General features: G+C 42.5%; 1 protein-coding gene across 2 annotated transcripts; it reads right to left on the reverse strand.

Annotated features, from left to right (window-relative positions):
* On the reverse strand, positions 1-1976 carry LOC145910495 (uncharacterized). 2 transcript variants are annotated; one of them, XM_082997646.1, is made up of 4 exons: positions 1689-1814; positions 1449-1636; positions 1065-1302; positions 1-848 (listed from the first exon to the last, which is right to left on the reverse strand). In XM_082997646.1, the coding sequence occupies exons 2-4, from the start codon at positions 1602-1604 to the stop codon at positions 421-423; spliced, it is 822 nt and encodes a 273-aa protein (XP_082853772.1). In that variant the 5' UTR covers positions 1605-1636; positions 1689-1814; the 3' UTR covers positions 1-420. The 2 variants fall into 2 exon arrangements, with proteins under 2 accessions (XP_082853772.1, XP_082853765.1); XM_082997639.1 differs by having other exon boundaries at positions 2-848; positions 1449-1976.
* Positions 1977-16923: the final 14947 nt, after the last annotated feature.

Raw genomic sequence — 16923 nt, forward strand, 5'->3', positions numbered from 1 at the left:
TTTGGCATTCCCAGCCAAAAATCGTGGGAATGCAGAAAACTTAAACCAGTCTTTCTACAAAATTTTTTCAATCCACGAAAGACCAAATGTTTACAAATCATGTCAACTTTTTCATCACAACTTTGAAACTTAGCTCCCCCAGTTTGTACTAAACGTGCAGCCAGCGACAATGGTAATAGTAAAACCGAACCACGAACACGGCGTTTTCGAGTTGTTAAGCCGCTGAAAATGGTCAGACGAAAACCGGGGACAAACGTAGAACTGCTCAACGCGAAATCAAAAATATATCCAAACCCAATTGAACACAGGCAGTATTGCACAAAAAACAGATAGAATAAACAAAAACTGAAAATAGTGTAAATACCTCGTTTAATGCCATCAAACACAAATTCAAATAACTTTCCTGCTGCGCGAGAGGCTTCATTGTCCACTCGGCTCTTGAGTTGTCGCAGCCTTTGCAGAAGAACCACGAACTGCTTTAGCTGACGAACTCGTCGCAGCTTCATTGTCGACTCGGCTCTGAATTGTCACAACCTTTGCAGACGAACCTCGAACTACTTTAGCTGACGAACTCGTTGCAGCTTCATTGTCGACTCGGTTATGAGTTGTCACAGCCTTTGCAGACGAACCACGAACTGCAGGTTTGACGTGAAGTCGTAACGGACAAGGTGTGAGTGAACTCACTGAAGAATGCAGCACTTTCTTCAAATTGTTAGGTCGTATATAGTCAGCGACGGATCCGAAAAGGCTGAGGCGTTTGTACTTTTTTCGTCCGTTACGTGACTGACTGATGTGGGAAATGTCGTTTGGAGTTGGTTGTGAGGAAGATACAATGAAAGTTGTTGGTACTGTGCAACAAAAAACTTCATTGTTGATCAAAGTTTTGTTTAACTATGTATTGGCCAAGACATAAAAAATAGTATACTTCGTCAAATCGTATTTTTAGTTTCGTATCAACATTATGTAAACCAAGAAGTTACACCGCAATCTTGCAATACGAAAGGTATTTCAGTAATTTCCTAATTTAACTAGACTTTTTAAAGCAATTGTTTTATTTTCTGTACCAACAAGATGTTCCACAGCCAGTAAAGTATGGATATGCCCTTCCAGGCTGTCCATGTAATGGCGCAGCCCTACGTCCGAGAGATGGAGTTGGTCGCTCCAATTATCTTTGTCGTTAGAGATATTAAAATCCAAGAAGGTGAGCCCATACTCCTCGGCAAGGTTCTGCAGTACCCAGTTGGCTTGTTGGACGCAGTGTTCATGAAAACCAGACTGTTGCAAGATCCCAGCCATCACAATCTGCATACAAATTATACAAAAATAAATGTATATGTGTTATAAATGAAGTTAATTTTAACGTTACAGTCGCAGCAGGGAAAAAATGTAGTTTAACTCCTGGCAGTAACAGGAACAAACAGCACTTTTGTATAATACATGCAACCAACCTGAGACTGCGGGTACGTTTGTTGGCACACCTCGATCAGATGTTGAAAATCGGTCCCGATACTGTTATGGTGGTGATCCGCATGCCGAGAGACCAAGTCGTTTGTACCAAGAGCCAGAATGATAAAATCAACTGACCCGAACCTTTTCCCGCACATGAGTTCCTCCGCTCCATGGTTCAGTGTTCCCCCTGGAATAGAAATAGCACTTAACGTAAATAGTTCACTATCCGACGATACCACCTGGGGGCAGACAATGTTCCTCCCGTTGCTGTCGGTCACCAACAACACTGAAGGAAGTGGCGACCCCTCAGCACGGAGGTAACATGTCTGCTTTCCGGAAACTCCAACTTTATATTTCTTGGGCGGCGTTCTTCTTCCCATCGTCGATTGCGACTTCGGTCTTTCGTCGTTATACAAAGCAGTGTCGTTGGTGGTTGAGAAATTTACGTAATGAGCTCGTCGGGTACGGATGGTTTCACACAGTTGCGGCTTCGATCTTTTCGTTATACAGCAAGTTGATAAATAGCAATTTTCTGTAAATTTAAATGATAGGTTTATGTGAAATGCGACGAATCTTAATTGGTTGCTGAACCATACTTTTTTTTATTAACAGTACAAACTAAACCTGACGGCTTCTTATTGTTGTATTTTCTGACAGATTACTGAATTGTAACTATTTTTTTTAACGCTTCTCTGGCAAGAATTTTGATCAGGTTTTTAGCTTGTCATACAATTAGGACACCTTGGCCGATAATACCATTCGCCCACCTCAAATGCAATTAAGTGATAAACTGCCATCTTAACCAATTTATCGCCAGCCAATCTTCTCCTACGGGCCCGTAAAGGTTTCAAATGTTCGCCTGTACAAGAGGCCTGGTGGCCAGCCTATACGCGCGTTAAAGGCTCTATGACGTTATAGCCGGTGACCTGCAGTTAAGTTTATTTCGCTGGGAAACTTGAAAACTGTTGGGATTTTAACTTGTACCGCGTTCATCTGCATGCTTCAGGCAAGCTCTGTGCAAAATTTAAAAAAATCCTACGGCCCGGAAAGGTTTCAAATGTTCGCCTGTACGATAGGCCTTGTGGCCAGCCTATATGCGCGTGAAGAGCTCTATGACGTCATAGCCGGTGACCTGCAGTTAAGTTCATTTCGCTGGGAAACTTGAAAACTGTTGGGATTTTAACTTATACCGCGTTCATCTGCATGCTCCAGGCAAGCTCTGTGCAAAATTTAAAAAAATCTCATGGCCCGGAAAGGTTTCAAATGTTCGCCTGTATGAGAGGCCTTGTGGCCAGCCTATATGCGCGTGAAGGGCTCTATGTCGTTATAGCCGGTGGCCTGCAGTTAAGTTCATTTCGCTGGGAAACTTGAAAACTGTTGGGATTTTAACTTATACCGCGTTCATCTGCATGCTTCAGGCAAGCTCTGTGCAAAATTTAAAAAAATCCTACGGCCCGGAAAGGTTTTAAATGTTCGCCTGTACGAGAGGCCTTGTGGCCAGCCTATACGCGCGTGAAGAGCTCTATGACGTCATAGTCGGTGACCTGCAGTTAAGTTCATTTCCCTGGGAAACTTGAAAACTGTTGGGATTTTAACTTATACCGCGTTCATCTGCATGCTTCAGACAAGCTCTGTGCAAAATTTAAAAAAATCCTACGGCCCGGAAAGGTTTCAAATGTTCGCCTGTACGATAGGCCTTGTCGCCAACCTGTACGCGCGTAAAGGGCTCAATGACGTCACAACGGGTGACCTGCAGTTAAGTTCATTTCGCTGGGAAACTTGAAAACTGTTGGGATTTTAACTTATACCGCGTTCATCTGCATGCTCCAGGCAAGCTCTGTGCAAAATTTAAAAAAATCCTACGGCCCGGAAAGGTTTCAAATGTTCGCCTGTACGATAGGCCTTGTCGCCAACCTGTACGCGCGTAAAGGGCTCAATGACGTCACAACGGGTGACCTGCAGTTAAGTTCATTTCGCTGGGAAACTTGAAAACTGTTGGGATTTTAACTTATACCGCGTTCATCTGCATGCTCCAGGCAAGCTCTGTGCAAAATATAAAAAAATCCTACGGCCCGGAAAGGTTTTAAATGTTCGCCTGTACGAGAGGCCTTGTCGCCAGTCTGTACGCGCGTAAAGGGCTCAATGACGTCATAGCCGGTGACCTGCAGTTAAGTTCATTTCGCTGGGAAACTTGAAAACTGTTGGTATTTTAACTTATACCGCGTTCATCTACATGCTCCAGGCAAGCTCTGTGCAAAATTTAAAAAAATCTCATGGCCCGGAAAGGTTTCAAATGTTCGCCTGTATGAGAGGCCTTGTGGCCAGCCTATATGCGCGTGAAGGGCTCTATGTCGTTATAGCCGGTGACCTGCAGTTAAGTTCATTTCGCTGGGAAACTTGAAAACTGTTGGGATTTTAACTTATACCGCGTTCATCTGCATGCTTCAGGCAAGCTCTGTGCAAAATTTAAAAAAATCCTACGGCCCGGAAAGGTTTTAAATGTTCGCCTGTACGAGAGGCCTTGTGGCCAGCCTATACGCGCGTGAAGAGCTCTATGACGTCATAGTCGGTGACCTGCAGTTAAGTTCATTTCCCTGGGAAACTTGAAAACTGTTGGGATTTTAACTTATACCGCGTTCATCTGCATGCTTCAGACAAGCTCTGTGCAAAATTTAAAAAAATCCTACGGCCCGGAAAGGTTTCAAATGTTCGCCTGTACGATAGGCCTTGTCGCCAACCTGTACGCGCGTAAAGGGCTCAATGACGTCACAACGGGTGACCTGCAGTTAAGTTCATTTCGCTGGGAAACTTGAAAACTGTTGGGATTTTAACTTATACCGCGTTCATCTGCATGCTCCAGGCAAGCTCTGTGCAAAATTTAAAAAAATCCTACGGCCCGGAAAGGTTTCAAATGTTCGCCTGTACGATAGGCCTTGTCGCCAACCTGTACGCGCGTAAAGGGCTCAATGACGTCACAACGGGTGACCTGCAGTTAAGTTCATTTCGCTGGGAAACTTGAAAACTGTTGGGATTTTAACTTATACCGCGTTCATCTGCATGCTCCAGGCAAGCTCTGTGCAAAATATAAAAAAATCCTACGGCCCGGAAAGGTTTCAAATGTTCGCCTGTATGAGAGGTCTTGTCGCCAGTCTGTACGCGCGTAAAGGGCCTAATGACGTCACAAAGGGTGACCTGTAGTTAAGTTTATTTCGCTGGGAAACTTGAAAACTGTTGGGATTTTAACTTATACCGCGTTCATCTGCATGCTCCAGACAAGCTCTGTGCAAAATTTAAAAAAATCCTACGGCCCGGAAAGGTTTCAAATTTTGGCCTGTATGAGAGGCCTTGTCGCCAGTCTGTACGCGCGTAAAGGGCTCAATGACGTCACAGCGGGTGACCTGCAGTTAAGTTCATTTCGCTGGGAAACTTGAAAACTGTTGGGATTTTAACTTATACCGCGTTCATCTACATGCTCCAGGCAAGCTCTGTGCAAAATATAAAAAAATCCTACGGCCCGGAAAGGTTTTAAATGTTCGCCTGTACGAGAGGCCTTGTCGCCAGTCTGTACGCGCGTAAAGGGCTCAATGACGTCATAGCCGGTGACCTGCAGTTAAGTTCATTTCGCTGGGAAACTTGAAAACTGTTGGTATTTTAACTTATACCGCGTTCATCTACATGCTCCAGGCAAGCTCTGTGCAAAATATAAAAAAATCCTACGGCCCGGAAAGGTTTGAAATGTTCGCCTGTATGAGAGGCCTTGTGGCCAGCCTATACGCGCGTGAAGGGCTCTATGTCGTCACAGCGGGTGACCTGTAGTTAAGTTCATTTCGCTGGGAAACTTGAAAACTGTTGGGATTTTAACTTATACCGCGTTCATCTGCATGCTCCAGGCAAGCTCTGTGCAAAATTTAAAAAAATCCTACGGCCCGGAAAGGTTTCAAATGTTCGCCTGTACGATAGGCCTTGTCGCCAACCTGTACGCGCGTAAAGGGCTCAATGACGTCACAACGGGTGACCTGCAGTTAAGTTCATTTCGCTGGGAAACTTGAAAACTGTTGGGATTTTAACTTATACCGCGTTCATCTGCATGCTCCAGGCAAGCTCTGTGCAAAATATAAAAAAATCCTACGGCCCGGAAAGGTTTCAAATGTTCGCCTGTATGAGAGGTCTTGTCGCCAGTCTGTACGCGCGTAAAGGGCCTAATGACGTCACAAAGGGTGACCTGTAGTTAAGTTTATTTCGCTGGGAAACTTGAAAACTGTTGGGATTTTAACTTATACCGCGTTCATCTGCATGCTCCAGACAAGCTCTGTGCAAAATTTAAAAAAATCCTACGGCCCGGAAAGGTTTCAAATTTTGGCCTGTATGAGAGGCCTTGTCGCCAGTCTGTACGCGCGTAAAGGGCTCAATGACGTCACAGCGGGTGACCTGCAGTTAAGTTCATTTCGCTGGGAAACTTGAAAACTGTTGGAATTTTAACTTATACCGCGTTCATCTGCATGCTCCAGGCAAGCTCTGTGCAAAATTAAAAAAAATCCTACGGCCCGGAAAGGTTTCAAATGTTCGCCTGTACGATAGGCCTTGTGGCCAGCCTGTACGCGCGTAAAGTTCTCAATGCAGTCACAGACGGTGACCTGCAGTTAAGTTCATTTCGCTGGGAAACTTGAAAACTGTTGGGATTTTAACTTATACCGCGTTCATCTGCATGCTTCAGGCAAGCTCTGTGCAAAATTAAAAAAAATCCTACGGCCCGGAAAGGTTTCAAATGTTCGCCTGTACGATAGGCTTTGTGGCCAGCCTATACGCGCGTGAAGAGCTCTATGACGTCATAGCCGGTGACCTGCAGTTAAGTTCATTTCGCTGGGAAACTTGAAAACTGTTGGGATTTTAACTTATACCGCGTTCATCTGCATGCTTCAGGCAAGCTCTGTGCAAAATTAAAAAAAATCCTACGGCCCGGAAAGGTTTCAAATGTTCGCCTGTACGATAGGCCTTGTGGCCAGCCTGTACGCGCGTAAAGGGCTCAATGCAGTCACAGACGGTGACCTGCAGTTAAGTTCATTTCGCTGGGAAACTTGGAAACTGTTGGGATTTTAACTTATACCGCGTTCATCTGCATGCTCCAGGCAAGCTCTGTGCAAAATTAAAAAAAATCCTACGGCCCGGAAAGGTTTCAAATGTTCGCCTGTACGATAGGCTTTGTGGCCAGCCTATACGCGCGTGAAGAGCTCTATGACGTCATAGCCGGTGACCTGCAGTTAAGTTCATTTCGCTGGGAAACTTGAAAACTGTTGGGATTTTAACTTATACCGCGTTCATCTGCATGCTTCAGGCAAGCTCTGTGCAAAATTTAAAAAAATCCTACGGCCCGGAAAGGTTTCAAATGTTCGCCTGTACGATAGGCCTTGTGGCCAGCCTGTACGCGCGTAAAGGGCTCAATGCAGTCACAGACGGTGACCTGCAGTTAAGTTCATTTCGCTGGGAAACTTGGAAACTGTTGGGATTTTAACTTATACCGCGTTCATCTGCATGCTTCAGGCAAGCTCTGTGCAAAATTAAAAAAAATCCTACGGCCCGGAAAGGTTTCAAATGTTCGCCTGTACGATAGGCCTTGTGGCCAGCCTATACGCGCGTTAAGAGATGTATGACGTCATAGCCGGTGACCTGCAGTTAAGTTCATTTCGCTGGGAAACTTGAAAACTGTTGGGATTTTAACTTATACCGCGTTCATCTGCATGCTCCAGGCAAGTTCTGTCCAAATTTAAAAAAATCCTACGGCCCGGAAAGGTTTCAAATGTTCGCCTGTACGATAGGCCTTGTGGCCAGCCTATACGCGCTTAAAGGGCTCTATGCCGTAACAGCCGCTGACCTGCACTTAAGTTCATTTCGCTTGGAAACTTGAAAACTGAAATATGGAAGTTACGTTCTTCTGGTTCAAAATCCACAAATATGCACCTTTTGTTGAAAAAACTGGTATTTTCTGACGTTTCGCCTGCACGCACGACTAGGATTCTTCAGAGAATAAAACAATCACAGTAGAGATTGCGAACCAAAGGGCAAAGAAATTCAGCAACGAAAAAGTACAAAAGGCCGCAACAGCTAAAACACAGCGGGACATATATGAATGGACAATATCGATCACGGGTCAAAAGGCCAAACATAGGAAACAAAATGTCATGAATGGTTACGGGCGAAATTGCGGAACACGGGCGAGAGTATTTTTCCATCACTGCGAATTACCACATTAGGCAGCGAATTAAAAAATAATTTTCCACAACCAACCGTTTTGCCAAAATTGTTTCTTGTTTAAATACTTTAGCTTCCTTCCAATGGATACGGTGGTCGGTGTCAAGCATGTGAGCACATAGAGCAGATTTGTTGGGTTCCATATTGCGTATGGCTGCCTTGTGTTCTTTAATACGGGACGTTGAATTGCGCTTAGTCTGGCCAATATACACAGTGTTACAACCAAGGCAAGGTATTAAGTTAACTTCACCGGTCATTTGAAGCGTGGAAATATGTTCTTTGGGTTTGGGAAACATGTTTTCTAAAGTGCACACCGGTTTCATAACAACTTTTACTCCAGTGGCGTTGAGTATTCTAGATATCCGCTCAGAAACTCCCTGTACATATGGTATGGAAGTTAAGTTCATTTCGCTGGGAAACTTGTAAACTGTTGGGATTTTAACTTATACCGCGTTCATCTGCATGCTCCAGGCAAGCTCTGTGCAAAATTAAAAAAAATCCTACGGCCCGGAAAGGTTTCAAATGTTCGCCTATATCAAGCGACTTCTCCACTTGATGCTTTGTGTAAGTTCGCATCCAAATTCACAAGTATTGCTGCCTCAGTATATACAGTTTGTGAAAACAAAATAGTGTGAATTGATCACGGAGGTGTACCAAAGTTACATTGATGTTTTTTAATGGTAATTATGCTCTAATTTGTGCATATACTTGTGTTTTGTTTTTGGTAAATCCATTGAAGTTGTGTTCAGTCATGCGTGAAAAATATTTCGTTGATATATAAAAAAATTTCGCCGAAATGACACCACCCTCATTCTGGCAGAATTCTGGCAGAATAATTTTGCAAATTTGCCACATTTTGCAAGGTACAACAGGCATTTACTCAAAAATTGGTTTCTTTTGGATTAGAATCAAATTACAGAGATGAGCAAGCAGTTCAAACCTCAAAAAACATTTAAACAAATTATTTCGCAGCTGTATCAGTCAAAAAATCACGAATTAAAAAAATTCGCCTGGTTTTGCGATTCAGCACAATGGCGGCATGCGAAAAACTTCCCTATTAAAACAATTCTGCTCGGCGTTCTTGCAATAGGTGCCAATATTGACCAATATCACGAGAACGGAAATTTAATGCTCTACCACATGCAATTAACAAATTTGAAATTAAGGTGCCGGATGACCTTCAAATCGTCCATTGAAGACGACCCGCTTCAAGCGAATCAGCAGCATGATGGCGTAATGTCGGCATGCGAAAAACTTCCCTATTAAAACAATTCTGCTCGGCGTTCTTGCAATAGGTGCCAATATTGACCAATATCACGAGAACGGAAATTTAATGCTCTACCACATGCAATTAACAAATTTGAAATTAAGGTGGCGGATGACCTTCAAATCGTACATTGAAGACGACCCGCTTCAAGCGAATCAGCAGCATAATGGCGTAATGTCGGCATGCGAAAAACTTCCCTATTAAAACAATTCTGCTCGGCGTTCTTGCAATAGGTGCCAATATTGACCAATATCACGAGAACGGAAATTTAATGCTCTACCACATGCAATTAACAAATTTGAAATTAAGGTGCCGGATGACCTTCAAATCGTACATTGAAGACGACCCGCTTCAAGCGAATCAGCAGCATAATGGCGTAATGTCGGCATGCGAAAAACTTCCCTATTAAAACAATTCTGCTCGGCGTTCTTGCAATAGGTGCCAATATTGACCAATATCACGAGAACGGAAATTTAATGCTCTACCACATGCAATTAACAAATTTGAAATTAAGGTGCCGGATGACCTTCAAATCGTACATTGAAGACGACCCGCTTCAAGCGAATCAGCAGCATAATGGCGTAATGTCGGCATGCGAAAAACTTCCCTATTAAAACAATTCTGCTCGGCGTTCTTGCAATAGGTGCCAATATTGACCAATATCACGAGAACGGAAATTTAATGCTCTACCACATGCAATTAACAAATTTGAAATTAAGGTGGCGGATGACCTTCAAATCGTACATTGAAGACGACCCGCTTCAAGCGAATCAGCAGCATAATGGCGTAATGTCGGCATGCGAAAAACTTCCCTATTAAAACAATTCTGCTCGGCGTTCTTGCAATAGGTGCCAATATTGACCAATATCACGAGAACGGAAATTTAATGCTCTACCACATGCAATTGACAAATTTGAAATTAAGGTGCCGGATGACCTTCAAATCGTCCATTGAAGACGACCCGCTTCAAGCGAATCAGCAGCATGATGGCGTAATGTCGGCATGCGAAAAACTTCCCTATTAAAACAATTCTGCTCGGCGTTCTTGCAATAGGTGCCAATATTGACCAATATCACGAGAACGGAAATTTAATGCTCTACCACATGCAATTAACAAATTTGAAATTAAGGTGGCGGATGACCTTCAAATCGTACATTGAAGACGACCCGCTTCAAGCGAATCAGCAGCATAATGGCGTAATGTCGGCATGCGAAAAACTTCCCTATTAAAACAATTCTGCTCGGCGTTCTTGCATTAGGTGCCAATATTGACCAATATCACGAGAACGGAAATTTAATGCTCTACCACATGCAATTAACAAATTTGAAATTAAGGTGGCGGATGACCTTCAAATCGTACATTGAAGACGACCCGCTTCAAGCGAATCAGCAGCATAATGGCGTAATGTCGGCATGCGAAAAACTTCCCTATTAAAACAATTCTGCTCGGCGTTCTTGCAATAGGTGCCAATATTGACCAATATCACGAGAACGGAAATTTAATGCTCTACCACATGCAATTAACAAATTTGAAATTAAGGTGCCGGATGACCTTCAAATCGTACATTGAAGACGACCCGCTTCAAGCGAATCAGCAGCATAATGGCGTAATGTCGGCATGCGAAAAACTTCCCTATTAAAACAATTCTGCTCGGCGTTCTTGCAATAGGTGCCAATATTGACCAATATCACGAGAACGGAAATTTAATGCTCTACCACATGCAATTAACAAATTTGAAATTAAGGTGCCGGATGACCTTCAAATCGTACATTGAAGACGACCCGCTTCAAGCGAATCAGCAGCATAATGGCGTAATGTCGGCATGCGAAAAACTTCCCTATTAAAACAATTCTGCTCGGCGTTCTTGCAATAGGTGCCAATATTGACCAATATCACGAGAACGGAAATTTAATGCTCTACCACATGCAATTAACAAATTTGAAATTAAGGTGCCGGATGACCTTCAAATCGTACATTGAAGACGACCCGCTTCAAGCGAATCAGCAGCATAATGGCGTAATGTCGGCATGCGAAAAACTTCCCTATTAAAACAATTCTGCTCGGCGTTCTTGCAATAGGTGCCAATATTGACCAATATCACGAGAACGGAAATTTAATGCTCTACCACATGCAATTAACAAATTTGAAATTAAGGTGCCGGATGACCTTCAAATCGTACATTGAAGACGACCCGCTTCAAGCGAATCAGCAGCATAATGGCGTAATGTCGGCATGCGAAAAACTTCCCTATTAAAACAATTCTGCTCGGCGTTCTTGCAATAGGTGCCAATATTGACCAATATCACGAGAACGGAAATTTAATGCTCTACCACATGCAATTAACAAATTTGAAATTAAGGTGCCGGATGACCTTCAAATCGTACATTGAAGACGACCCGCTTCAAGCGAATCAGCAGCATAATGGCGTAATGTCGGCATGCGAAAAACTTCCCTATTAAAACAATTCTGCTCGGCGTTCTTGCAATAGGTGCCAATATTGACCAATATCACGAGAACGGAAATTTAATGCTCTACCACATGCAATTAACAAATTTGAAATTAAGGTGCCGGATGACCTTCAAATCGTACATTGAAGACGACCCGCTTCAAGCGAATCAGCAGCATAATGGCGTAATGTCGGCATGCGAAAAACTTCCCTATTAAAACAATTCTGCTCGGCGTTCTTGCAATAGGTGCCAATATTGACCAATATCACGAGAACGGAAATTTAATGCTCTACCACATGCAATTAACAAATTTGAAATTAAGGTGCCGGATGACCTTCAAATCGTACATTGAAGACGACCCGCTTCAAGCGAATCAGCAGCATAATGGCGTAATGTCGGCATGCGAAAAACTTCCCTATTAAAACAATTCTGCTCGGCGTTCTTGCAATAGGTGCCAATATTGACCAATATCACGAGAACGGAAATTTAATGCTCTACCACATGCAATTAACAAATTTGAAATTAAGGTGCCGGATGACCTTCAAATCGTACATTGAAGACGACCCGCTTCAAGCGAATCAGCAGCATAATGGCGTAATGTCGGCATGCGAAAAACTTCCCTATTAAAACAATTCTGCTCGGCGTTCTTGCAATAGGTGCCAATAAAAGATTCAATTTTGTGCTTCATCCCCTTGAACATTTTGATGGTTTTTCAACTAAACTTTTCACAGCACCCAGCACCAAACGTCTGACTGACTGAGAAGAGCAAAAATTTGCACTAAATCTGCACCAAACACGCTGAAAATCGCCCTGGCTACACCATGTGACTTCTTGCGTATTAAACAGAAAATTTTCCCCAATGCATCACCGGTTGCCTTGTGACGAAACTGAGCCTCTCTATGACGCAGGAGTACAAGACGGGTATTCCCCGCGAGCAAAACTATTTTACTAGAATTACTGATATGCGGTCTTTAGTCCTATTTTGATAAAATAAAGTTTGGTCCTGGCATTGAAATTCGTTTTGGTCGAAGATTGCCTTTCTTTCTGTTGGTCCCTTATGACGCAATGACGTTGATGTGGACATATTTCAGGCGTTATCGTTTGACTTTACTGTTGCATTGTATTAGGATTTGATCTCAGATACCGAAGGGTTTATCAACTCGTATGGATTCGTGGTACCTAACATGAAAATTTTATTAACCCCTCTCCTATTATCTCCTGACTCCCCTACCAATGACACATTTGCAGGAATTTGTCAGGTGTAGTATGAACTACACTACATTTTCAATTTTCTTTTCCCTCAAAAGTAACCACCACAATTCAACTTTTCCTTTTTTTTCGAACTGAATACGACCTGCACATAAAATAGAGCATGTTTTTTTTACAGTATTTTGTCACAGAAATAAATTATGCAACACATGTCACAGGATAAACAGTAAATACATATGTTTGTGTGTATTGGAAAAAAATAGTATTTAGCGTTATATATGTCACATATCTCTAAAATTTATGGCCATTTTATCCAAAGAACACATGAAAAAGAAATGTAGAAAGCAATCCATCATCTAAACATGTAGCAAAAAATGTTTTGCATTTGTTTACACCAAGGGTGTACAAACTGCAGTCCGCAAATCAACATTTTGTAGCATGACGAAGGCTGCTACGTGGCCCGGCCCCGGAAGTCAACAAATACAATTTTTTACAAATAACGTTGTGTATTATTGCCAAGTTTGCTGATATGTGCAAATGTACATGATTGAACACATGTTGTACTTGCATACTGCCAAAGTTATAAATTTAGAAGGCTTATTGGTCAATATAGTCAAATTTGGTCAATATTGGCACCTATTGCAAGAACGCCGAACAGAATTGTTTTAATAGGGAAGTTTTTCGCATGCCGACATTACGCCATTATGCTGCTGATTCGCTTGAAGCGGGTCGTCTTCAATGTACGATTTGAAGGTCATCCGGCACCTTAATTTCAAATTTGTTAATTGCATGTGGTAGAGCATTAAATTTCCGTTCTCGTGATATTGGTCAATATTGGCACCTATTGCAAGAACGCCGAGCAGAATTGTTTTAATAGGGAAGTTTTTCGCATGCCGACATTACGCCATTATGCTGCTGATTCGCTTGAAGCGGGTCGTCTTCAATGTACGATTTGAAGGTCATCCGGCACCTTAATTTCAAATTTGTTAATTGCATGTGGTAGAGCATTAAATTTCCGTTCTCGTGATATTGGTCAATATTGGCACCTATTGCAAGAACGCCGAGCAGAATTGTTTTAATAGGGAAGTTTTTCGCATGCCGACATTACGCCATTATGCTGCTGATTCGCTTGAAGCGGGTCGTCTTCAATGTACGATTTGAAGGTCATCCGGCACCTTAATTTCAAATTTGTTAATTGCATGTGGTAGAGCATTAAATTTCCGTTCTCGTGATATTGGTCAATATTGGCACCTATTGCAAGAACGCCGAGCAGAATTGTTTTAATAGGGAAGTTTTTCGCATGCCGACATTACGCCATTATGCTGCTGATTCGCTTGAAGCGGGTCGTCTTCAATGTACGATTTGAAGGTCATCCGGCACCTTAATTTCAAATTTGTTAATTGCATGTGGTAGAGCATTAAATTTCCGTTCTCGTGATATTGGTCAATATTGGCACCTATTGCAAGAACGCCGAGCAGAATTGTTTTAATAGGGAAGTTTTTCGCATGCCGACATTACGCCATTATGCTGCTGATTCGCTTGAAGCGGGTCGTCTTCAATGTACGATTTGAAGGTCATCCGGCACCTTAATTTCAAATTTGTTAATTGCATGTGGTAGAGCATTAAATTTCCGTTCTCGTGATATTGGTCAATATTGGCACCTATTGCAAGAACGCCGAGCAGAATTGTTTTAATAGGGAAGTTTTTCGCATGCCGACATTACGCCATTATGCTGCTGATTCGCTTGAAGCGGGTCGTCTTCAATGTACGATTTGAAGGTCATCCGGCACCTTAATTTCAAATTTGTTAATTGCATGTGGTAGAGCATTAAATTTCCGTTCTCGTGATATTGGTCAATATTGGCACCTATTGCAAGAACGCCGAGCAGAATTGTTTTAATAGGGAAGTTTTTCGCATGCCGACATTACGCCATTATGCTGCTGATTCGCTTGAAGCGGGTCGTCTTCAATGTACGATTTGAAGGTCATCCGGCACCTTAATTTCAAATTTGTTAATTGCATGTGGTAGAGCATTAAATTTCCGTTCTCGTGATATTGGTCAATATTGGCACCTATTGCAAGAACGCCGAGCAGAATTGTTTTAATAGGGAAGTTTTTCGCATGCCGACATTACGCCATTATGCTGCTGATTCGCTTGAAGCGGGTCGTCTTCAATGTACGATTTGAAGGTCATCCGGCACCTTAATTTCAAATTTGTTAATTGCATGTGGTAGAGCATTAAATTTCCGTTCTCGTGATATTGGTCAATATTGGCACCTATTGCAAGAACGCCGAGCAGAATTGTTTTAATAGGGAAGTTTTTCGCATGCCGACATTACGCCATTATGCTGCTGATTCGCTTGAAGCGGGTCGTCTTCAATGTACGATTTGAAGGTCATCCGGCACCTTAATTTCAAATTTGTTAATTGCATGTGGTAGAGCATTAAATTTCCGTTCTCGTGATATTGGTCAATATTGGCACCTATTGCAAGAACGCCGAGCAGAATTGTTTTAATAGGGAAGTTTTTCGCATGCCGACATTACGCCATTATGCTGCTGATTCGCTTGAAGCGGGTCGTCTTCAATGTACGATTTGAAGGTCATCCGGCACCTTAATTTCAAATTTGTTAATTGCATGTGGTAGAGCATTAAATTTCCGTTCTCGTGATATTGGTCAATATTGGCACCTATTGCAAGAACGCCGAGCAGAATTGTTTTAATAGGGAAGTTTTTCGCATGCCGACATTACGCCATTATGCTGCTGATTCGCTTGAAGCGGGTCGTCTTCAATGTACGATTTGAAGGTCATCCGCCACCTTAATTTCAAATTTGTTAATTGCATGTGGTAGAGCATTAAATTTCCGTTCTCGTGATATTGGTCAATATTGGCACCTAATGCAAGAACGCCGAGCAGAATTGTTTTAATAGGGAAGTTTTTCGCATGCCGACATTACGCCATTATGCTGCTGATTCGCTTGAAGCGGGTCGTCTTCAATGTACGATTTGAAGGTCATCCGCCACCTTAATTTCAAATTTGTTAATTGCATGTGGTAGAGCATTAAATTTCCGTTCTCGTGATATTGGTCAATATTGGCACCTATTGCAAGAACGCCGAGCAGAATTGTTTTAATAGGGAAGTTTTTCGCATGCCGACATTACGCCATCATGCTGCTGATTCGCTTGAAGCGGGTCGTCTTCAATGGACGATTTGAAGGTCATCCGGCACCTTAATTTCAAATTTGTCAATTGCATGTGGTAGAGCATTAAATTTCCGTTCTCGTGATATTGGTCAATATTGGCACCTATTGCAAGAACGCCGAGCAGAATTGTTTTAATAGGGAAGTTTTTCGCATGCCGACATTACGCCATTATGCTGCTGATTCGCTTGAAGCGGGTCGTCTTCAATGTACGATTTGAAGGTCATCCGCCACCTTAATTTCAAATTTGTTAATTGCATGTGGTAGAGCATTAAATTTCCGTTCTCGTGATATTGGTCAATATTGGCACCTATTGCAAGAACGCCGAGCAGAATTGTTTTAATAGGGAAGTTTTTCGCATGCCGACATTACGCCATTATGCTGCTGATTCGCTTGAAGCGGGTCGTCTTCAATGTACGATTTGAAGGTCATCCGGCACCTTAATTTCAAATTTGTTAATTGCATGTGGTAGAGCATTAAATTTCCGTTCTCGTGATATTGGTCAATATTGGCACCTATTGCAAGAACGCCGAGCAGAATTGTTTTAATAGGGAAGTTTTTCGCATGCCGACATTACGCCATTATGCTGCTGATTCGCTTGAAGCGGGTCGTCTTCAATGTACGATTTGAAGGTCATCCGGCACCTTAATTTCAAATTTGTTAATTGCATGTGGTAGAGCATTAAATTTCCGTTCTCGTGATATTGGTCAATATTGGCACCTATTGCAAGAACGCCGAGCAGAATTGTTTTAATAGGGAAGTTTTTCGCATGCCGACATTACGCCATTATGCTGCTGATTCGCTTGAAGCGGGTCGTCTTCAATGTACGATTTGAAGGTCATCCGCCACCTTAATTTCAAATTTGTTAATTGCATGTGGTAGAGCATTAAATTTCCGTTCTCGTGATATTGGTCAATATTGGCACCTATTGCAAGAACGCCGAGCAGAATTGTTTTAATAGGGAAGTTTTTCGCATGCCGACATTACGCCATCATGCTGCTGATTCGCTTGAAGCGGGTCGTCTTCAATGGACGATTTGAAGGTCATCCGGCACCTTAATTTCAAATTTGTTAATTGCATGTGGTAGAGCATTAAATTTCCGTTCTCGT

This window comes from Ascidia mentula, chromosome 1 (genome assembly GCF_947561715.1).
Source record: "Ascidia mentula chromosome 1, kaAscMent1.1, whole genome shotgun sequence".
Classification (NCBI taxonomy): domain Eukaryota; kingdom Metazoa; phylum Chordata; class Ascidiacea; order Phlebobranchia; family Ascidiidae; genus Ascidia; species Ascidia mentula.

Bases quoted from the DNA above. Each gene is read 5' to 3' on its own strand.
- LOC145910495 (XM_082997639.1), bottom strand. From the start codon at position 1,829: ATGGGAAGAAGAACGCCGCCCAAGAAATATAAAGTTGGAGTTTCCGGA. The intron at 1,303-1,448 runs GTTGGTTGCATG...ATTTGTATGCAG, and splicing joins AAACGTACCCGCAGTCTCAG to ATTGTGATGGCTGGGATCTT. The intron at 849-1,064 runs GTACAGAAAATA...TTTGTTGCACAG, and splicing joins GGCTGTGGAACATCTTGTTG to TACCAACAACTTTCATTGTA.